Raw genomic sequence first — 23,290 nt, forward strand, 5'->3', positions numbered from 1 at the left:
TTGGGCTCAGTGGGACCCAGTATCCCCAGAGGATCCTGGTGATAAACTGGTTAACAGTGATATGATTTAATATTGTGTATTTTTTACAACCTACCATCTCGTTTTTGCCGGAAAAACACCTCAAACGGAAATGTTCTTCTGTCATTTACAGCCAACGGTTTGCTTCTTGACGTAATGAAGGACAACAGCCACATTTTCAAAGGACCTCCAGGACCACGAGGGCCCCCAGGTCCTCCAGGCTACAGCCGACTGTATGGTTCCCATGGAAACGCAACCGATCTGATGGAGATCATCAAAAGTGTGTAACAGCACTGTGAATACAAACGTCTCCTGACAGAACCGCAACAGACACAGGATCCAGAGACCTCCAGAGCCTCCTGGTCCTCCGACCTGGAAGACCAGGAGGTTCTGGAATCAGAATCCTTTCATATCATTGGTCACAAGAGGCTTGTTACAACGGTTCCTTGGTCTTTTGTGATCTGGGAACCAGGTAACCGCTTGGTGCCCACAGGAACCTCCCAGTTTGAGCAGAATATTTGAAAAACAAAGAGCTAACTTGAATAAGATGGAATAAAATGATGGGTGATCAGTAACCGTTTTTCCTCCTTACAGCTCATGGAGCCGTTGTGGGACCACCGGGACCACCCGGGCAGAAAGGTGACAGGGGGCTTCCAGGACCAAGAGGGGAAAAAGGTGCAGTCAGCAAAACCTTCAATTCTTTTTAAATGATTGAAATCTCACATTTAGCATTCGTCTTAAATTAGACTTCATCTCTGCAATTATTGTCCAGCTGCATGGGAACATTTGACCTAATAAAACATCTTAACAAAGAAATGTATAGTTAATAACTTCAGAAATGTATGGTTAATAACTTTAGAGAACATAGGTCCTGTGGCTGCCCGCATTATGACACCTCCACCGCTGTGCTTCATCAGGCGTTTTAAGGACCCACTCTAATGAAAATCGTGTTTTTAACATGTTCTTCTGGGATTTTCTGATGGAAGAAATATATAAACAAAATTAAGCTTAAAATTGAGTATTTCTTTACTGAGATTGTTGTCAATCAGGATCAAACGGAAAAATCCAAGTAGAAAAAGATCATATTTGTGACATAAAAATGACCCTGGGCGGGCCACAAGCCCCCTGCCTCTCTCTATTCTGATGCATCCACCTGCAGACAAATAGATCCATGAACGTCTTTGTTTTTTCTCATCTGAACTGGCGTCTGACTCCAAACTGTTTGGCCGGGTAATGTTAGGTTGGGGGTGTGTATGCTTTCCACTAGCGGGAGATAGAGTAAACAGATGGATGATGGGAAGAGGGGGTTTACTCTGCCCTAACAGTCCTGCCCAAAACTCAGAGGTGAATTTCTGATAAACTACTGTGGCTCTGCAGAAACTATGGGAATGATTTGAAAATACATCAAAAGATGATCAGAGCTGGACTTAGACGGTGACCAAGAAAAAATAACAACTTTATTAAAACTAACATACAAGCCAGAAAGACATGTAAACATTTCTTTTGACTGTAATAAAGTCACATGTCTGTGTGAATGCAGGTGAATCCGGCTCTACTGGACCTCAAAGACGTCACAGAATCCATGGAGAAAGAGGTCGGTTCACTTTGGAATCGCTGTCCCGCATGACCTGAGACAGAACCGCAATAGTCTCATGATCCAGGGACCTCCAGGACCTCCTGGACTACAGGACCAGGAGGTTCCTGGAGGTTCCTGGGTCTCTTGCAGTCTGGAGACCAGAAAACTGTTTGGTTTCCGGAAGAACTTTTCTGTTTTGGTGGAAAAGATTAAAAAAAATAATAAAAAACTAAAATCAGATTAAATAAGATTTTATGTTTGTGTGATCACAGATGCCGAAGGACTTCATGGATTTTAAGGATTTCCAGGACAGAAGGTCAGTTCTCTCTGGACCATCAGAAAGAGCCTGAAGATGGTTGAAGAGAAACAGCAAATAGATTCTAAATAACTGCACTAATGTGTCTGTAAAACAGAAAACAATGGTTTAATGAAGCCGGTTTGAAATGTTTCTGGTTTTCCTCTATTCAAAACGTAAGAAAATTTAAAGACTGATGTTTAAGGAAAAATGAAAGTAAATGTCCTTTCTGAGCTTTTTGAACCATTTTCCATAGATTTTGCTTTTTAAGTTGAATCTTGAAGACACAGCATTACTTCTATTAGAAACTTTCTTCAACAAGTTCTCCTTGCAAAAGCATCAGCTGTTCTCAGATGAGCGTGTGGAGGACGATCCTTTCATCTTCCAATCCGTTTCACTCTGAACATCTTAAATAAACGTGTTTATTCCTTTTAAATCCCTTTTGAACTCAGAGCTAACAAATAAATAAACTTGCTGGATGACAGAAGACAAACTTCACGGCTGTAGAAATTCTCAGACTTCCTATTGAAGGATCAAAGAGCTGGAAATAATGCAAAAAAACTGGAACAAACCTCAAGTTCTTTAAATTTCAGTAATCCCTGTAAAACATCACACATTCCTCGATCTCCTCTGATGCAGAAAAAGTTTCTGTGTGTGAAACTTCCAGCTCATTTCTTTCCAAAGTCATGTTAACACGACGAATGAGACACTTGAAAAGTTTCAATCTGGTTTTAAGTCGCGTCTTAGTACTGAAAAGATGTTTCTAGGCGTTTTTGATCTATTTTTTAACCTGATCTGGAAGTTCTGGTTCTTTTAACTGATTGTCTTGCGTTTTTCAGGTCTCATATGTCAGAAAGAAAATTCTGTTCGTCTTAGCCTGTATCTCTGCACCTATTCTCCTTCATTGAGGAGTCCCACATGGATCCATTTTAGGCCCACTCCTGTTTTCCTCCTACATGCTGCCTCTGGAGTCTCTTATTTGAAGGAACTCAGAATCTCATGTCACAGTTTTGTTGCTAAAATAGCAAACAGTAACTTTCTCTCTAAGCTGCCTGGAGGACCTGAAAACATCGACGCCTCGAAACTTTTTGAAATCATTATTTTTGGGAAGTGGAGATCAGCTGAGATCTCAGAGTCATTCTCACACCAGATTTGATCAAATGTAATGGGATTACTTGAGCTCAAATGTTCTTTTTCAATATAACCTAAAGCCGATTTTGTGGTTTCAGGAAGACCTGAAGTCATCCGACAGAGTCTGCGGCTCTCAGATGAAGAAACGCAGATGATTTGCAGTCAGATGTCTTCAGATGAACTGAAAGGTTTTTATTTTCTTGTCATGAGTGAATTTATGAAAATGATTTTCAAACCTTTTGAGGTAAATACTTTATTTACAACAAAACCAACATTACAAGAAATCTAGAAACTATACACGTTTTAAAAATGCATGACTTTGATATGTTGTGTTATTTTAGCAAACATTTAGAGTTGAGGAACCCCGTCTGGTTTGTAATTATGAGGGGTTTTTTGCTTCACTGTTTGTTCCTTCATGTTTTTTCGTTTTTGTAAATAAATCCTAAAGAAAATGTGATAAAAAAGGAACCGGTTTGACATAAATCAGCTTGACTTTCAAATAAAAAGAGGAAAAGAGAAAAACTTGTTTGAGTTTTACTTTAAAAAAGCAGCTCACCAGGAGCGTTACGGCCTTTAACCTCTGGAGAAAACAATAAGACCCTCGCCTTCAATTTGTTTTGCTATTGTCTGCATTAAAAATACGACAGTTATAGGGCCACCCAAAAAAAAAAGCAAAATTACGAGATTTAAGGTCATAAATTTACAGGATTGATAGTCGTAAACTTACAAGAAAAAAAATTGTCATAACTGTTAAATTACGAGAATAAAGTCGTAAATTTACGAGTTTTTCTCTCGTAATTTCACAATGACTTTTTTTCGCTCATAAATTTACAACATTAAAGTCATAATTAAAAACAAAAAAATATTGTTTGTAAACTGGCCCTAAAACTCCATCGTAAAAAAACAGTTTTCTGGTTTTTAAATGGAAGGAATTCGGCTTAAAATCATTTTTATGCATCACAAACTAACAGCCGAGCCTCAGCGTTACGTCTTTTGTCTGAAGAACGTTCTCTCCTACAGTTTTCTTTAGCACAAAAGTCTGAAGCAGAGAAACTCGGACTCGAAAGTCAGACTTCATCAGGCACGGAGTTCTTGGTCAAACTGTGGAGCGGCAGAGGAAGACGGAGCGAGTGTTTCACCTAGAACCCCGTGGACTGGACGCTGGGGATGGGGTAGAACTTGGAGATGCGGCTCTGCGTGGACGGGTTAAGGCACTCGGACTCGCCGCTCATCTTGAAGAAGACTTCCTGTTCCTGCAGTTTCCGGGCGAACTCCTCTTCTAGAGCCTGAGGAGAACAGGAAAGGCGTCAGGGCGCAGCGGTTTGGGGACGGCGCCATGAGACTCACTCACACTGAGGGGGAAGCCGTCGCTCTGAAGAAGACCACCGGAGGAAATGAACGGGCTCACATCAAAGCAGAACTAAATCTAACAGTTCCTCCTAAAAGACCTTCAAACATTTCTGTTTTCAAATCATTTATTTCTTACATTTTGATAAATGAACAAAAATAATCTAAATTCTTCTTTTGTAAAAATATCAAATCTATCAAGTTTAAAAAAGGGAAGAAACAGAAACTTTTCTTTTCTTCGCTGTGAAAGAATAAAAAGATCTGATCAGTGAAGACATTTTCACGCCAACTAGAAACCTGCCTGAAGGACGAGAACGCCTTCAGCTTCTGATGCATCAGGCCCTGATGTGAGCTTCACGCTTCCAACAAGCAAAAGCCGTTGCCATAGCAACAGTATCTCTTAGATGACATCTAAAAAAGAGGTATTTAAATGTTTGTGTGACAGACCTCTGTTTTTTTGGCTACAGCTTTCGGTGTTTAAGTGTTTGTGTGATGTTGCCACAAGGGGGCCCTAGCCTGGGTCCCCCTGTGCCCGCCCCCAGCCCGGATAAAATACTGGGTTTTGTGAGGAAGGGCATCTGGTGTAAGAATCTCTGCCAAACCAGCTGTGCCAGCTGTTCTTCACTTATCATGTGAAGAATGATAAGTGAACGTTATTATTTAGTTTCAGATACTTTAAGTTCAAGAATTGAACACATGAAATTAATGAATTTAATGAAAATTCTTTAAAAGGATTTAAGATCAAATCAATGATTCTCTTGCTAAACTCTTTTTTTAGGTAAATCTAAATAAATTCTTCTAATTATTTTTATAGGAATTTTTAGTTTATTCAAGAATTTTCTGTAGCCAGATTAAATGAGAAAAGCTTCACAGCAACACAACTCAGGAAAAATCTCATTACTCCTCATTACTTATAAATAGAAAAAATACTAATGTGCACATGATTTTTTCCTTTCCATAACTTCAGAAAGCAATCAAATATTGAGTATTTGTGCTGAAAGTGTTTCCTGCAGCATCAGCCTTAATGTTTTGAAACAGACGCTGAGTTTGAGGCTGAAATCCTGAAGTCCCAGAGGGGTTTAGTCTCTCCGACCTCTCACCTTCTTCCTGGGGCGAAGCTTCTCCCTCCACTCCTTCAGCTCCACGCTGTGCTCCTCGTCCAGCTCCTTCAGTTTCTGCGTCTCGTGTTCCACCAGCAGGTGGCACTTCTCATTCTGCGGCAGAGAACACACGGATCGGTCAGTTTGCTGTGATCCGGCGGCGGAGCAGAACTTGGCGGGCGCTGGCGTGCGTTCAGACCTGCAGCTGCTGCAGCTCCCGGATGTTGGCGTCACACTGCAGCTGCAGGTCTCTCATCTGGTTCTCGTGTTTCTGGTGCTGATGCAGACGCTCGTTCTTCTGCCTCCTCTCCTCCTGAGCTGCGAACTGCGAGCAGAGGAAGGTTTGTTGTTGTTCAGGTTGTGTATTTTAACCCCGCCAAACCCCCCGCCTCACCTGCTTGACCCTCTCCCTCTCCTGCTCGGGGGGGATGCCGGCGGCGGTGATGCGGAGGCTCTTCTTGAACATGGCCATGCGCGTCTTGGCCTCGCTGCGCTGGATCTTGGGCAGCCGCGTTCTCTCCTGCGTCTGCTTGTTCTTCAACTCCTCAATGAGTCGCTGGTTGTAGCGCTGCATCTGCTCCATCTCCTGAACACACACACCGCCGCCACCACAACACCGTCACCAACACAAACTCAGCACCGTCAGCTGCTGAAGAGCGTCCAGACGGAACCAAAACTCCAACTAGTCAAACGTCCAATGTCATCTTTGTCTTTGATTATTTTGTTTCTTTTGTTGTTCTTGTCAACAACCAAAGATTATAAATAATGGAAAAACTTATTGGTAATTAAACTACTGAATTAAACCAGATTCTGAATTGATTGCTCATAAATGATTAGAAATGGTGTCCCGCAGGGCTCCAAATGTTTATGTAACTTCAGAATGAAGCAGGTCTTGGCGTCTTAAGACCTAAACTTAGATCAGGCTGTTGTTTTTGGATCCGAATGCCTCCTTTACATGAAGACCATACAGTGTTCCCGCGTTTATCGCAGGTAAACAACTCGCACTTGGAGTAGTGTTCTAGATGTTTAAAGGCTGTAAATCCCCTCACCACACAATTTCTACACTTTTCTCAGACAGACGGGTACTTTTTCCCACTCTTCTCTCTCGTTTAAACTCTCAAATCTTCATAGAAAAATAAATCCATGATTATAGAAGGAGAACAAAGGAATAATTTTATGTAACTCTGACAAGTTAAACGCATTCTGTACAAGAGATTGTACAGAATCTCTCTCATGATTGGTCAACAGACAATCAGGATGAAGAAGACAGTGCGTTGTTAAAAAAATCTGTGAAACATCAAGATTACAAAAGTGACATAGCACTGGAAACTGTTTTCTAGAAAAAGACAAAATAATTCTCCAAATAACGTGTTTATATGTGAAGGAACAGGAATGATGCTCTTTCTGGAAAGATCAAACATCTGGATGGAGATGCAAATGTCAAATGTTAATTGTAAATCATTGGATTTATAAATTGAGAGTTCTTCCCTCTCAATCTGCAGATTTCCCGCTTATAGAATTTTCTAAACTAGATTGGGGGCAGAACCTTCAGCTGGAACCGCCGCGGTTCAGGAGGTCGTCACCATCTCTGCGTTTATGACCTCAAACATCCTTCTCTGAATGGTTAGGAATAACCTGACTAATATCAGCTCTGATCCGGTAAAGCTGGACTCCTGTAGATCCGTCTGTCTGCTGTTTTTCACATTGTTTTTTTTGTTTTGTTCCAGCGTTTCTGCCTCGCTGTCCTCTCTGGTCCCAGCAGACGGTTGTCCTTACAGAGTTTGCTTCTGCTGGACGTTTGGGGCTTCTTGAGTGTCTTGTGTTTCTGCAGAGCTTTTATTTTGTAAACTAAACGTCAGTACTGTTTTCCAATCGATTCTGTGTTTTGAATGTGATGCTAAAGCTTCATCCTCTTCGAAACAGAGTAATAAAGTTTTGTTTTAAACTTTTTCTGCTGATCTGAATCCCTGAAACACAAACTAAACCTTCAGGTCGATGTTTTTCCTCCCTGAGCTCTACCTTCTCGTGTCTCTTCAGCAGCTGGTGTCTCTGCATGAAGTACTGGTCCTTCAGCTGCTGCTTGAAGAGCTGGTGTTTCTCCTGCAGGTGGCGCTCTTCCAGCTCCCACATGGCGGCCTCCCGCGCTGTGGAGACAGGAAACGGCTGCGTGACTTCCTGCTGGCTGCACCTCGCATTCGTTTGAGGTGGATACTTTTCCTTTATGTTTAAACGTCACATTTGACGCGGAGCGCCCCCTGGTGGCTTTACCTCTCAGGAGCTGCTGCTTGTGGTTAAGGCAGTCCCTCTCGACGGTGGCGAGCTCGTGTTTGTGCTGCTGGATGATCTTCTTCAGAGCGGCGTCCAGGTCCTGCTGCTGCTTCTGCAGGAACTCCTGCTCCTGAGGACAGAAAACAGGCTCAGAGGCCAAAGCTTCCCGTTCTGAAGGGGAACACAGAGGACTGGTTCCTCCGTTCGTTCGAAAGTCAAACCAGAGCAAACAAGGAAAGCCGACAGAAGAATAAAGCTGAGGAGAAAGAAGAAACGTCTCCTCGCTGCAGTTTGTTTACCCAGCAGCCAACAGAAAACTCCCAACACTTCACTTCCTCTTCATTTTCTAGGATCATTTGAACATATTTGCATCCAAAACCTCCATAAAGCAACACAGGGAAGTTTCATTCTGAGAAAAACTTTACCCTATTTGTTTTCCATCTGTAGTTTCCTTTAAAGCCTCTACAGATCTGCTCCTTCAACACCCCTGGATGCTCATTCATTTAGATCAAGAAACGTTTGGTTCTTATTTTCATTCTTTACTTCAGTAAAACACTGTAATCCTAGAAATCCTGTTTTAGGTTCATCATCGTCTGTATAAAGAAATACTCAGAAATACAATTTTAACCTAAAATTTCGTAATGAATGTTCATCATCAGAAAATGATGGATGAGCACATTTTTTAGAGAAATCTTCAGCTTCTCTGAAAGCCTGTAGTTGTTTATGTCATAATCAAAGTAGTAAAGAATGGATGGGCCAATGTTGGAGATTTTTTAACTTTAGAATCTATGAATTGAAATGTTTTATAATATCAACAGTTTCTGTCACTTCCAACTGATTAGAATGAAAACGATCATCTACTGGCAAACTGAACGCATTCTGAACAGGAGATGTGGCACAGAGGAGATTGATTGACAAGATCAACAACCAATCAGGATGCAGACTACACTGAGTGCGCAGTTTGTATCCGACATTATTACACGACAGAAAGAAAACATGTTGAAAACATGGAGGTTTTGTTTTCTAAAGTAAAACAAATAAAAAGTGTCCTCCACCTTTGCTTCTCTAAGGAATTGTTTGTGACTTGATGTCATTAAAGGTGGAGTAAAAAGTGTTTTTTTTGGGTCTTCCGTTCAGCCAAAAAGAGCCACAGGCTGAACCTGAAGCCCTGCTGATGAGTTTTTGGTGTTGCCATGAGTCCAGCAGCAGCCGGAGCTCTAAGAGAGACTCTAACCAGCTGTCAGTGACATTAATCTGAGCTCAGATTAGTTCTCTGACGTGTAGCTAAAGGAATCAGGTGAACTTCCAGAACTGAGACGACAAACCTGAAGAGGCCTGAGAGTCTGCTATAAAAGGAAGCATCCAGACGGAAGATCTATAGTAATATGAACTTCGACAGCAGCACAGATGAAGAAATACAATTGTTGACATTGTATGAGAAATTTTACGAGGTTTTACCTAATAAAAAAAATCTAAATATTGAAAATGTTTTGGTCTTTCAGCTGCTAAAAGCGGCCTCTAGCGCCAAACTCCACGTGATCCCATGTGAGCAAAGGCAGGCGCCTTTTCCACTGTGGGAACCAAGAGCCACAGACGGCTCTTGTCCTTCTAGCAGTTTATTCTCCTGACTCCTCACCGCCCTCCTCTGCTGCTCTTCCAAACAATCTGTTGCTCATCTTCATGCTTGGAAGTGAATCTTGGTTCAGGCTTTTTCTTTTACAGCTCTTTGTCAATATATGGTGTCATGAATCTGGCCGGGCACAAACCTCCACGATCAACCCAACAGTTGGCACTTCTGGGAATTAATTCCGCCCTTACCACATCAAAGTCCCGGATTGGTCAAAGTTAAACCTGGTGTAACCTTCAACACGCAGTCATTAGTCTGAAAATGGTCGTAGAAACTTGCATAGCGACGTGTAAATGCAGGAGTTTGAAACGGGGAGGCCTGAAACACGGAGATATGCTATTTTACATCGACTTCTTTATGGAAATGGTTGCTTGAACGCACGCCGCTGAGGGCGGCGAGTCCTGAAGCCATGAGGGTCATAAGAAGGAGAGATGTTAACAGTAGAAATCAGAGGAAGTATTTTTTGGGAGCTCCTGAAAGCTCGCCTTCCTGGTATTTAAGTGGAACTTCCTACTGCCCCCTCTTTGTTTGTTTTTTCTAAATAAATTATTGTTTTTCTTCACATCTTCTTTTTCTGAATTGTTCTTCCTCACCTTTGCTTCAGTTTTTCAACTAATAGGACTACATATCTAATATATCCGTTCTTGTCCTCTTCAGAGGACCTTAAGAGCATAAAAACCTTCAGTTGAGAGTGAGGAGTGATGAAGAGGAGGAGAGGAAGCATGAACGCCACACAGAGGTTTGACTTACGTCCTGGAAAGGAGATCTGCAGAGCGTGCTGGAGGACAGCTCAAAGGACTGAATCATAACATGGAGCACCCCCTGTGGATCACAGAACGTCACCCGTCTGTCTGCGAGCTGACGCTGCACACTCAGCCCAAGGAAGAGGAGCTTAAAAACTGAAGAGTCAATCCTCCTCTCTGGGGTTGCCAGAAGAGGAGAACTTAAGCTCCTCCACAGCAGGTCGTCTGTAAAACATTTCATGGCGGCTTTTCGCACATTCCTGAAGTAAGTCCCGCCCCCTCTTTGCCCTGTGGCCATGATGGGAGACGAAGCCACAGGTAGATTAGGACCGATGAGGGAAATTAACAGTGGCAGCGCGACTGAACGTAACACCGGAGGAGCTAAACTGAGCTCACAAACAGCAGATCAGGGAGCTGCGTTTGCACCTGAACTGTACACAGGAGCATCATGGGACGGTTTCTGTTCAGAGGGCGGGGGTGAAGTAGTGCAGAGACTGACCTCCTTCTTGCGGTTCTTCAGCATGTTCTGGTACTTGGACAGCTCCTTGTCCTGGTCCGCTTTGATGCGCTTGGCCTCGTCCCGCAGCCGGGCGGTGTGCTCCTGCTCCAGCCTCTCGATGGTCTGCTTCTGCTGCCGCTCCAGGTTCTCCACCTCCTGGTCGTACTGACGCTTCTTACTCTGCAGGGACGGAGGACGGAGATCAGATTTAACACTCTAAAAATTCAAATAAAAACAAAAATGGAGATTTAGGTCTGTCCAAAGTTCCAACGGGTTAAAAAGTGATAATGGACATCTAAAAACAGAAGTTCCGGTCAAATAGCCAGAACATTCCATATTACTGTCCTGGCTGAAACGTCACTGGGTCACCGGAGCAACACACACTTCTAACATAGGCGACAGATGTTATTCCACAGTTTAACCGCAAGAAAAGTAGAAAAAGATGTCTGTCCTTCCAACGTCTCTATGATGGACATGCCAGCACAACTACAGCGGTGAAAGGTGAACCTTTGCTCTGAAATGATGCTTTGTATCACTGAATGTGTTTGTTAAGTTTCTGGTTAGTCCTCACATTCTAGTTGCAGCAGAGCCAGCTGCTGGTTACCATGACAACACATCCCAAAATACTGCTAACAGTTTGTAGATGAAGGAACAGTCTTCTGCATTCTGCAAGTCTTTCCAAATGGATAATTGGTCAGACTTCACAATAAGCTTCCAATCCTTATTTCACAATTATTAACTATGGTTGAGTAACGGTTAGGTAACTCTTATGAGGTTTACAGCATTTATAAGGGTTAAGTAAAACCTTACTTACCTTTCACGTCCTAACTCCAAACAAACAAGGCTTTAGTTAGGCTTTTCATAGGTATGGACTAACGTGTGTCGATGCAACGAACTTTTCTCATTGCTTTAGGTTAGATTGAATAATACACATCAGTTTAATGCATTAAATAATACACTTTGTAATGCACAATAGTGGCAGTTAACGCTTCATTAAATAGTTAATTAATGCTTAACTGTGCTTTAACTAACATTAAGAAAGGGACCCTATTATCAAGTTACCAAAATAGCAAGATTAAAGTACTAATAATTAACTTAATACTCTTTTATTTTCAAAATGTACAATATTACGAGCGGGATAATGCCCTTTGAGGTGTCCCTTATCAGAAATGATGGACGATGCGGAGCCAGAACACCTGACATCAATGTTAATGCGAAACCATTAGCACCTTTAACGTTTCTCTGGTTTTCTCCAGCTGTTTTGTACATTTGCTTCTAGACTGAACAGAACTCAAACGGGTCAAAATGTGGAAGAATATTTTTAAAAGACTAAATCTGTTGAGTCGAACTCCTTGAAATCCACTGGCAGAAGGTTCCTGAACCCCCACAGCGGCCCCTCCCCCCCAGAGAAGATTTCTGGAGTCATTTATGAAGGGGAAGGCCTCACCGTGGTCTCCTGTTCGAAGCGCCTGAAGATCTGCTCCTTCTGCTGCTGCAGCTTGTTGCTCAGCTGCTGCTGCGCTCGCTGCTCCTCCTTCTGCAGGAGGCGCAGCTCCCTCAGCTCCTGACGCCTGGGAGAAAGACAGACATCACACTGAATGTCCTCTCTGCCTGATTTTCCTCCCATTTGCCTGGAACGTTGGAGTGTAAACGAGGAAGGCACCTGAGGAATCTCATCTCCTCGTTCTTGGTGTCGTTGTCTGTGATGATCTTGGACGTCGTCACGCTGACCTCCACGCCGTCCACAATGAACTTGCGGGTCTTTTTGAGGGTTTTCTTTTTCTTGGCGTCCTGGAAAAACGACAACGTTTAGGGAGACGTTGTTTGACAGGGTTCAGTTCTGTGAGAGTGGACTCACCAGCACTGAAACGGATCCGGGCTCTTTTGTTTTGGACAGGAAGCTGGAGATGGAGAGGTTGAGGTCCACGCTGCTGCTGTCTGCGGCTGATCCCCCAGAGTCGTTGTTTTGAACCTCCTTCTCCTCCTTGGATGTTTCTGCTTTCATTTCTGCGTTGTCTTTCTCTGGAAGAGTCAGAGTCACTTTTGGCTGTTTGTATTGCTCTTCCTCTTTGTCCTCCTCTTCCTCTGCTGGACTTGTGGCTGGCGTGTTTTCCTCTGTTGGAAGCTCGGAAGCCTCTTCGTGCTCTGGAGCTTCAGCTGTGTCCACTTCCTTTTCATCATCATTGTCTATCTGCAGCTGCTGCAGCTCTTCGGAGGGAGGTTCAGCTGAGGGTTCTGGTTCTGGTTCTCCATCTGGGAGTTCCTCCTCCACTGCGGGTTTCTCTTCTTCATCTTTCACTCGAGCGTCAGACTCTTCCTCCGTTTGTTCTACAGGAGCAGCTTGCTCACAGGTGTTCTCCACATGGTTGCTCTCGGGAAGTTCTGGCTGTGCAGGTACTTGCAGGATCTGCTCCAGTTTTTCAGGAACCGACTCCAAGACTGATGGAGAGAGCGGGATTTTCTCATCCTCTGAGCTGGCAACGCTGACGTCGGATGGCGCTCGTTTGTGGCCCTGAAGAAGACGAGGAAAGAAAAAAAGAAAAAAACTGTTTTGGCACCAAATCAAAAAAAACAGAACCTGATCAAAGACCTAATGACTGGGAGTCCTTTTGCAGTTTCCATGGAAATATAATATGGAAATCTCCCAGGCTCATGACCTGCAGAGACCTGCGTTTAAAGGCGATCTCTGCCCTTTCACTGCATTTGCACAGCAGCACGAACACAAAGATGGAAGCCTCTGGATCCTGAAGAACGCCAGGGGAAGGGTTCAAGTTTCATAACGGAGTGAAGAACATAAATCTGTTGTTTTAAGCCGTTTGGTTCTTCTCTGCTTGGATAGTCCAACTCCTTCAGTGACTCTGTGATTTTGTGGGATCAACTATGTTTCTCTTTCAGGTTTTTTAATTATAAAAAGTGAGTCAAACTCACTCAAAGATGCACCACATGCAAAGGTCAGAGGTCATATGAAGAACTTGTGAATCTATTTTTTTTCAAATTTAAAGCTCATCAACAGGACTTTTTAATTTCAATAGATTTTTTGATTTTTTTCAGCACAGCAGCCTTTGTCTGGTTAACCATAAAAAAAGTATGAAACGGATTTAAAGTACCGTACGATATCTGAAACTTACATGAAAATAAGTCAATATCAGGTTTCAGTTATCTTTTGTTTTTCTAAAATCTTTGGTGAAACTAAACAAACTTCAAAAGGACAGCAGCAGATTTTGCTCAGCCCAGTGCTCCTGAGCAGATCTTCATCCTGCAGATGTGTTGGAGCTGTGAGCTTCCATCCGACAGGATCTCAAGCATCGTCCAACACTCTCATTTCTCCTGCTGATCCATATAAACAAAGGTTTACTCACAGGCTGGGGCTCTGTCTCCTCTTCCTCTTCTTCCTCCTTGTGCTCCTCGATCTCCTCGGTGACCTCGGCTTTGGCCTCAGCGATCAGCTCCCGCAGAGGTTTGCTGTCGGTCACAGACGACACGAAGGGGTGCTGCGCAGAGAGACCAACAGGGCTTCACTGAAAACATGCAAAGGATGCTGGGTGACGGGCTGACACCTCTGAACATGCGACACCCATCTGTCTTGTGTGTTTAACCCATCTGAGCCCTGCACCCCTCCGTTGATCCCATCCGCCGCGCCCCTGGAGCCTCACCTTCCTGGGTTTGGAAACCTGCTGCACATAATCGATGGCGGGTCTGATGATGTGAAGCTTCTTGGATATAAGAACCTTCACTGGAGGAAAACCGCTTTTCTGTATCTTCAAGCCCATCGAGACTTCCTCAGAGTTATTCTTGCGAGCGCACGGATGCGTCCTCGCCGCCTCTCCTCAGCGAGCAAAAGAGGCTCTGACCCGAGCGCCAACATTAGATGGTGCAGAAAAAAGCCCTGCGGACGTCAGCTGTCCTGCGCAGACGGCTCAGGCCCTGACAGCAGGTGGTGAGCAGGTGTGGGGAGGGCAGGTCACATGACCCGAGTGCTGAAGTGTTAAAGTGGAGGACGTGACAGATGGTGGAACATGTTCAGAGCAGGAGGATTGAAGTGGACAAAAGCACCTGAAGAAGCTGTGCGGTGGTCCATCTGTTCTCCACGTTCTTGTCCAGACATCGTTTCAGGAAGTCACTGAACTCTGGGGACCTGGGGGGACACAAATGTCACTGGGGAGTCCTGACAGCTGCAGGACAACAAAAAACAAACAGAAATACCCCACTATTTTGTTCTGTAAATACGTGAAAACCTACAAGACTAAATTAAAAAATTAATTTTATTTAATTAAATTGGGTGCGCGGGGCTTTCTCAATCTGACTGATTAGAGATAAAAAAGTTTGTTTCATTTCATTTTTTTGTTTTCAATTAAAAGTTTGACAAAGACATCTTTGTTTCCACTCAAAATTGCTCCACTAGAGACCTGTATTGAGTCACTTAGCTTAAAACTGTTAGTATCAGTTTGTAGTATTAACTGCATTATGTTTAATTATTTAGAAGACATGCATTCTTAAAATGTGCATTTTGACCAAGGAGCAACATTGACGCTGCCTTCTTTAACCCCTGTGCTATCTTAGATGACCCCACCCTTACATTGACGTGTTCTCCCTACCATGACAAAGGTGGATTAAGGTGGAAAGATTTCATGTAATCCATGGACACCAGTAGAGATCACAAATCATGGAAGAAAAAAGGTTCAGCGCACTGTCTAGTGGGTCTAGATGACCCACTCCCAACGTTACAGTACCTTGGATAGCACAATGGTTAAAGAAAAACGCAGTGTCTGGAGCCAGATCAGTTCAGCAGCTAACCACTAGATGGCTCGTCACTCTCCATTTGCTCCAATGTACAACATCCATCCATCCATCCATCCATCCATATAACCAGCTGAATCCCTTTAGGGGGCACAGGGCTGCTGGAGCCAACAGAGCTACCGTTGGGCGAAGATGGGGGCTGCTGGGACTTACCAGCGCGACGGCTGCATCAGAGTGGGGGGGTCGGACTTGGCTATTTTCAGCAGGACCCTCATGGGGTTCATCTCGTGATTGGGCGGCTCGATCTGCGCCAGCTCGATCAGGGTGACCCCGAGGGACCAGATGTCGGCCTTGTAGTCGTAGGGCCGATCTTTGGACGTCTCGCACATCACAACCTCCGGAGCCATCCTGATGGGTGGAGATGAAGCAGGCGGAGCAGATTAAACCAAAAATAAAAATAAAAATGAAAGAAAAACTCCTTTAAAAGATCCTTTTTCAAGGAACTCACCAATAAGGAGTTCCGATGAAGGAGTCCCGGCGCTGCAGCGTTTTTGTGTTTCTGGCTGAAACGCCAAAGTCAGCTGGAAAAAAAACGAGATTTCAACAAAAGCAGAACTTAGCCAGTCGTTTCCAAATGAAAAACTGAAGAGGAACATATTTTTTCTCCAACATGAAATTGTTGTTGTGCAGCATGCCATCATTGTTGGGCTGCTGTGTGAGTAAACAGCGGCTCAGTGTGTTATGTCATACTGTAAAACGCTTGCTGTGTTGTTTCCAGCAGTGACTCACTTGCTCCTGAAGAGCAGTGTTACTGCAGCAGCTGCCGCCGCCACGCAGACACAGACAGCTCCATGCAGCACATGCACTCTGCATCTATGATGCACATCTGCAGCTTTCACAGCCACATGTTTGTTACGGACGCTGCACAGAGCTCTGCATAGGAAAATAGCTAGCTTGTTTTTGAAGAGTTGCATCGTGGGGAATCAGTGGTTTTGTTTAGTTTTTATTCTGCATTTGGACGCTTAAACTTTCATGTTTACATTCTGTCTTTGATGCAGTAAAAACTAAAGACAGAACAACACGAGAACACAAATCCTTTCTGCAGAAAGAGAACATCTGTTGTTCTTCATGGTTGAAGTCATGTGAGTGAAAAAAGGAGCGCCGCAAACTTCAGTGTTAGAGCAGATTGAAACAAAGTGACACAAAACGTCTTTTTCTTCAGCTGGTGAAGAAAGCACATCAACAGTCACAGACTCCTGAATCAGGTTTGGCAGCTCAGCCATGAAGAAAACGGTTTGGTTTCCTTCACAACTAAACTTCAAGAGCCAAAACGGAACCACCTGGTTGGTGTCAGTGAGCAGGTAAAAGCACTTGGTTCAGGTGATGTTCAGCAGAAGTGAACCGCACAAAGCAAAGGATCAAGTTCAGTTTCAGTTTCACACAAACTGACAGGTTGTGTTGATTACATTTTGTTTCTAGTAGTTTTATTTCTTTACTGGTTTATGAGATGAGCCTGTGAGTTTCACAGCTTTGTAAACTAAAATAAGTTTGTGAAAAGTTCTTATTTAGGAACAGGTATTGACTTCAGGGTATTTTGACCTGAAACCCAGTCTTTCCTGGAACAATCAGGTATAATTCTAGGCCAAGACAGAAACATTTTATGTCTTGAAACTAAAAGCCTGATAATGTAGCGACCTGTCCTCCTTTGAGAAAGGAGAGCTAAAACGTCTCAGATCATTCAGATCTTCTAACAGGAACAGGTTTGTTGATGGTTTAGTTTCTCAGATCCAACACAGAATTAAAAAAAAAGGTTGCAGTTCAAGTCGTTTGATCATTTTAAGTAGAATAACCTAAAAACACAGGAAAAGCATAAAAAGTCAAATGACTTAACCCTGTAAGCAAATCAAATCTAAGAATTTGCCACGAAAATTCCATTTTGCTTTAATTAAAATAATTTTTTTAAACCCTTTGATAAAATCCACAAAAAAACTGCATTATCCTTTTTTCATGAGATATAGGATCAACTAGAAGGAGCTGCATTTCCAAAAGAAAATGTAGGGTTGAATGCTATATTGCTGAATGAAAATGAAACTCAAGGGGAATAATTGGGAAGAATAAAAATTAAAAAATGATCAAAGTTGACCATCAATAAAGTGAAAACAGCAAAATAACAAAAAAGATGTTTTTGTGAAAAATGCGAGTGCCGGGTATCGAACCAGCGGATGGATGAATGGGTGAATGGATGGATGAATGGATGGGTGGGTGAATGGATGGATGAATGGATGGATGGGTGAATGGATGGATGAATGGATTAAATCAAATCAAATCTAACTTTATTTATAAAGCACTTTTCATATGAAAATATAACACAAAGTGCTTTACATTAAAACACAACAAAATATGAAAACAAGTAGGACGATTAAAAATAAATAAATAAAAATAAATAAATAAATAGGGCCCCCTCCCCGTACCTAGCCCCCTATTCCTTTCACACCTTCCACCCCCTAACTGATGGGAAAGACAATGAGAATGGGACGGGTGGATGGATGGATGAATGGATGGATGAATGGGTGGATGGATGGGTGGGTGGATGGATGAATGGGTGGATGGATGGATGAATGGATGGGGAGATGAATGGGTGAATGGATGGATGGGTGGGTGGATGGATGGATGGATGCGTGAATGGATGGATAGATGAATGAATGAATGGATGGGTGGATTTTGCTCACAACAAAGCTAGCTAAGATGCAAAACTATTGACATGAGTGTAAAGGAAAAAAGCTCCTTATTTACTGCCTGGCTCAAATTTGATCCACACACTTTTAGCAGTGTAAATGTATGAAAAATAGTAAATGAAGAAAATGTTTTGTATTCTTTTAGTTCGGCAAGTAGTCATGTAAATAATAATATTAATACTAGATGAGTTATTCTCAGCATAAAGTTTTGAAAATTAGCTAAACTTTTCTAGCCAAAAGTGCTTTTGGGATTTCACTGAAGCAGCCATTTTGAAATGAGCAGGAAAAGCTCCTCTACTGCCCCTAGTGGAATGATGATGAACTACAGGCAGAAAACATGGACTAAAGTTCTATCCGATGGGCTCATAAGGAAAAATTGGTAAAGACTTAGGAAGTGTCAGAAATGGATGCGTCAAATATGACACAAATTGTTATGTGGGGTAAAAATCTTGACTAGAATTCATGAGACAAAAACTGGACAAAGAACCAGGTACAGGTGAGTCTAGGTAAAGTCTCCAACAGCTGCTCCTCCATCTGTGCAGTTCTGTCTGAACAGCAGCAGAACATCAGAAGCTGCTTAACGTCTGAATGTTCTTTATTTCAAAGGTCAGTTTTGTGTGAGGAAGAGAATCTGAAAAGAAAAACTGAACTGAACTTTAAAAGCAGATTCTCTCCCGTTGCACCACAAATGATTTTAAGGACTGTCAAATCTTTTGGGCCACAGGCCACGCCTCTCATGACCCCACTTGGTTTTTTGAACGCACCTAGTTTGACGTCGCCGTCCAGCGAGAGCAGGATGTTCCCCGCCTTCAGGTCTCGGTGGATGATCTTGTTTTCGTGCAGGTAGGTGAGCGCCTCCAGAGTCTGCCTGCACACCGCCCGGATCTGTGGCTCCGTCAGGGGCCTCTCCAGCTCTGTGACGGAGGCAGAGGGTCACTGAGGCGTGCCACAGTCAAACCCACGGGACGCCTCCGATGTTACACAGACTCACCCAGCATGACGGCATCCACGGCGCCCCCGGCACAGAACTCGATCAGGATCTGAGGGAACAGACAGACTTCTTATTGATTTTGAGCGGCACAGGAACTTCAAACTGTTTTCAGAGGCTCTGGTTGGAACTGTAAGAGGATTGGAGCATCTGAGGCCATGTTGTGTGCATGTGGGGGGGTTCACAGCTGCTGGGCAGCTTCCTCCAGACCTGGGTGCTTATTCTACAAACAGGATTAAAGTATCTCTGGACACACGGACCTGCAGGGTAACAGCAGCAGCGATGTCATCCGAAAAAGGAAGTGAAGCTTCACTTCTGCGTTTTTCAGGGCCATTGAGAAAGCAGTTGTGGTGGGCGTTGGTCTGTGCTTTGGTGAGTGTGAGGTTAGAGGGAAAGTGAAGCACGAATGGTTAACAAAGGGGGTAAGTTTGAGCTTTAGTGGCATTCCTGAGACTGCCTTTCTAGCATCAAAGTCCTCACAAGGCGTACAAAAGCTGGGGTCTCAGCACTGAAGGAACCGTTTCTGCCCCGTCTCTGTAGCTGTGCTGTTGTTGTTTTTTTTTAAAAGGCTCCACTGTCGCACAATGGGCTCCACACAGGAGCTACAGAGTGGCAACGCTCGGACAGGAACCACAGTCCGGGGCCGTGGCTTCCTGTCCCGCTCATTTGTTTGGCACGCGCGTGCACGGACACATGCAAATAGGATTTTTCACTTCTTCTGTTAGTTCACGTCAAAGCCAAACGGCAGGAAATCGAAGAGTTTCCAAACTGTTGGAGGAGTCCACTTCATCAGAGGTTTCCTGATTTAGTTTTAGACACGGGTTCTGCTTTTTACTCATTTCTTTTCAGAAAATTCCACTTATGGTTTTGCTGACACATTTCCATGTTTCAGATTTAACATTTTTATTTCAAACTGGACTGACACAAAACAGGAAATACCCAGCATTATTCAGCTCTCAATTCTCTTCAGCCCCCAAAATAATTTTGAGTCAAAATTAGAATCTCAATGAAAACATTTTTTCTACCACTTCACACCACAGATGGGATGCAGTGTTGCATAACGTTTAGCATGTTTAGCATTATTGATTATTGTTTTTTTTCCCATCCAGTGAAGTTTTATTTTATTTTAAACCAGCTTTGAGCTCATCTCTTTGTATTTTGTAGTACATTTGATTATTTAGCTATATATTTACCATATTCATCTGACTAAATGTTACCCCAGAGTATAAGTCAGGGCAGCAAGAAAATGAGGAAAAAATAAAAAAATCACATTATGTAAGTCACACTGGAGTATAAGTCGCACTTTTAGGAGAAATTTATTTAACAAAATAAAGGACCAAGAAAGGGCCGTTCAACTTAAAAGCCAAACTATAATAATGGAACAGATCACAATAATAGACTGAACATATGCACACTTCACTACCGTAACTGTCACTAGAACAGCCAATTGGACTAATGAGTCCAAGTCCTTCAGAGTGAAACCTAAACTTAGAGAGATGCTGTGTTCTTGTCTTGTTAAAATGATGGGAAAACACACACGAACGTCAGAAAAACAAATAATATCACATGAGAGGAGAAAAACTTTCAGTACCTTGATAAAGATCAGAATTACATGGAAAACAAAACATTGATAAGGATTATCAATAACATTTATTCCAGTTTGGGGGGCCAGATTAAATCAAATAAAGGGCCACATAGGTTGTAGTTCTTTCACACTTGAGTTGATCTTAAACGTAGATTATTTCAGTTACATTTGTGACATAATTCGGGGTTGTCCAGCATTTTTTACCCACATTTTCATTTATGCTAAATGTTTGATTCAATATTTTGCATTAGCAGCATTCAGATCTGTTTATCTTCCCAGCTCTACACCATTGTTGTAGAATATTTTTAGCTTTTGTAATGGCACTAATAGCATTTTTCATTGTTTGGCTTCTTTCTTTAGCTATTGTTGCATTTTGAAGTTCTCAAAGAAAGAACAAAGGTTAGTTTTAATTATATTTTTGTAGGAACACAAACGACATCAGTTTCTTTCAAATCTGTCACTTTATAAACATCGTGTTTTTTTAAGAGTAGGAGTGGAGGAAAAGAAGGACCAGGACTCTTCCAGCTAGAAGAAGCAAGCTTCTGGGAAGAGGAGGCCGTGCTTCATCAGAGGAACCTTGCAAAGCTTTGAGATGTTCCTGCCGGGACTCACAGGATTCCTGCACCCGTCCACTGTAATGAACACGTCTCTGTGTTTGTCAGCTCGGTGACAAAAGCAGAAGCTCTGCATTTCAGCGCGGGATTGACCTGTAACCCTGCTGCTCATTTATTCACGAACACTTGTGCGTTCAGGTCATGACCGTAATCTGCGTGTCCTCTAACTGACAGACGCAGCACATTGAATGGGACGCGGCGTGGGAAATCACGGCTGCGGTGAAAAACAGAGGTATTTAAAAATACTTCCCATAAACCATCAGAGTGATTAACAGCTGTGAAAGCGGCTTGTTTCTGCTGCTGCTGACGTGAACTTTGGCCACAAAGGAGCAACAATGAAGTGGTAAAGGAGCTTTACCAAAGTCCTGCCTTAGCTGCTGCAGCAACAGTGCTGCAGACGTGCAAACACTGCATGACTAATGCAGATTTTAACGCTTAAGGACCAGGAAAACTGAGGAAAAAAACCCTAATAATTTCCCAGAATTCCATCATTTGTGTTTCACAGGACAACTCTACTGTCTAATGCAGAAGCGTTAGCCTATTTTGAAACTAACTTTATTTAAACATGCAGCCATTTGAACAATCCGAGTTCCTCCTCCCAATACTGGTAAAAGTTGTCAAATGAAAGTAGGAAATCACAATATGGTGAAAGTCTGATAAATCACTGGGCTCTGCTCCAAATGTGATAATGAGTAAATGTTTTACGAAGCTTTAACTGATGGAGTAGCTGTCCTTGTAAAAAAGGCTTAGATCCTTTTTTACATGTTGCTTACAACTATGTCAAAACCATAGGCTGTATCTGAGAACTGGACTGAGTGACTCCTCCCCCTGGCGTTCCTAAAAGCCAAAGTCCCATAGACTTCTATAGAGAAATAAACAGCAGCCATTACCCCGTCATTCTATTAGTCAGAAGAATTATTCTTGTTCTGCTACCTATTTTTACATAACCTAACATAAGTGCATCAATGTGGCCTCATGTCCAACATTTGAAACGTTTGACAGATTCCGTGTGGCCTGCTTTCAAGTACTAGGATTGTGGACTTCCAACAAGCTCTCTCTCCTGGTTGACGAGAGGGGTTGCCATAGAAACGTTGACTCAGACCGACTCGGACCAACCGCTGCTTGTCTGGCTCCAATATGTCGGTGTTCCAATTGCCAAAAAATGGCGACTGAATTGACTTCACTGCGTTTAAGCCGGAGGTAAATCATTTTCTATGGGTGACGTCACCCTCGCTCGCTCCAACGTTGTCTCATGCAGTCAATGCTTAAAAATGTACTACACTGGTTTAAAATCCGGCCACAATAATCTGAATGACTAATTTCTGAGCAGGAACAGCTCTAAAGTCTTGTTTTAGGTCATAATAGAGGAAACAGCATAGGTGGTGGTTCTGATCGTGTGCAGCGGATGAATAAGAATCCAGATTTTTGTGTTTCTAGATCAGTGATGAAAGTCAGGTAAGGAAAAAATCCCTGAACTTTTCTTTGAGCGATATGGCGGGCACAGAGCGAAATTTTGGAAAAATACGTGGTCTTAGATGCATTCTGGTGCATTCTGGCAGCTAGTTATTCACTTCTTTATCAAGAAACTAAGACTAATTGGAGCATCATGATTTGTCATTCAAACCCCTAGTTTGACTCTCCATTAAGGACTTGCTGGTCCCAAAAAAGAATTTGGAAAATTGCTCAAAGTAACACAATCCTACAATCTATGCTTTTCCTTAAAGCTGCAAAAGCTACAATTGCTAAAATATAGTAACATCAAAGCCCCAAATGGCAAAAAGAACACCAGTAACTATGATATTCTATGAAAATACCTCAGTTATTTATACATTATTTCTGCTTTAGAAATGACTGATGTACAACATCCACTTGCACTGTTTTCTCAAACTATAATTACATCAAAATATGGGATCTGCTTTAAACTTTAATTCTATAACATAATACATCAATTCTTTAACACCAATACTAAGTAATCTGGGAAATATCAAAACAAACATACAAACTAAACTAAAGATTGTAAACATTAT

At 42.7% G+C, this 23,290-nt stretch overlaps 2 protein-coding genes across 5 annotated transcripts in view; one reads left to right on the top strand and one right to left on the bottom strand.

Moving 5' to 3' along the window:
* Positions 1-3,542, top strand: part of LOC101170736 (uncharacterized) — a 27,047-nt gene extending 23,505 nt beyond the window's left edge. For all 3 annotated transcript variants that reach the window (XM_011493273.4, XM_011493361.4, XM_011493315.4), the window contains 5 exons: positions 152-298; positions 613-693; positions 1,559-1,612; positions 1,867-1,910; positions 3,119-3,542. In XM_011493273.4, the coding sequence (XP_011491575.1) occupies positions 152-298; positions 613-693; positions 1,559-1,612; positions 1,867-1,892 (308 nt within the window). In that variant the 3' untranslated portion in view covers positions 1,893-1,910; positions 3,119-3,542. The remainder of the gene's footprint in view (positions 1-151; positions 299-612; positions 694-1,558; positions 1,613-1,866; positions 1,911-3,118) is intronic.
* slkb (STE20-like kinase b) overlaps positions 3,258-23,290 on the bottom strand; it is a 26,051-nt gene continuing 6,018 nt past the window's right edge. For both annotated transcript variants that reach the window (XM_078954285.1, XM_004065759.4), the window contains exons 3-18: positions 19,068-19,116; positions 18,841-18,990; positions 15,850-15,922; positions 15,555-15,749; positions 14,658-14,739; positions 13,964-14,095; positions 12,463-13,116; positions 12,268-12,395; positions 12,052-12,175; positions 10,605-10,784; positions 7,736-7,865; positions 7,487-7,611; positions 5,862-6,053; positions 5,667-5,792; positions 5,468-5,581; positions 3,258-4,306 (exon numbers count right to left, since the gene is read on the bottom strand). In XM_078954285.1, coding sequence (XP_078810411.1) covers positions 4,160-4,306; positions 5,468-5,581; positions 5,667-5,792; positions 5,862-6,053; positions 7,487-7,611; positions 7,736-7,865; positions 10,605-10,784; positions 12,052-12,175; positions 12,268-12,395; positions 12,463-13,116; positions 13,964-14,095; positions 14,658-14,739; positions 15,555-15,749; positions 15,850-15,922; positions 18,841-18,990; positions 19,068-19,116 — 2,601 coding nt within the window. In that variant the 3' untranslated portion in view covers positions 3,258-4,159. The remainder of the gene's footprint in view (positions 4,307-5,467; positions 5,582-5,666; positions 5,793-5,861; positions 6,054-7,486; positions 7,612-7,735; positions 7,866-10,604; positions 10,785-12,051; positions 12,176-12,267; positions 12,396-12,462; positions 13,117-13,963; positions 14,096-14,657; positions 14,740-15,554; positions 15,750-15,849; positions 15,923-18,840; positions 18,991-19,067; positions 19,117-23,290) is intronic.

This window comes from Oryzias latipes, chromosome 1, assembly GCF_053564925.1.
Source record: "Oryzias latipes strain Hd-rR chromosome 1, Olatipes_Hd-rR_3.1".
Taxonomy (NCBI): Eukaryota; Metazoa; Chordata; class Actinopteri; order Beloniformes; family Adrianichthyidae; genus Oryzias; species Oryzias latipes.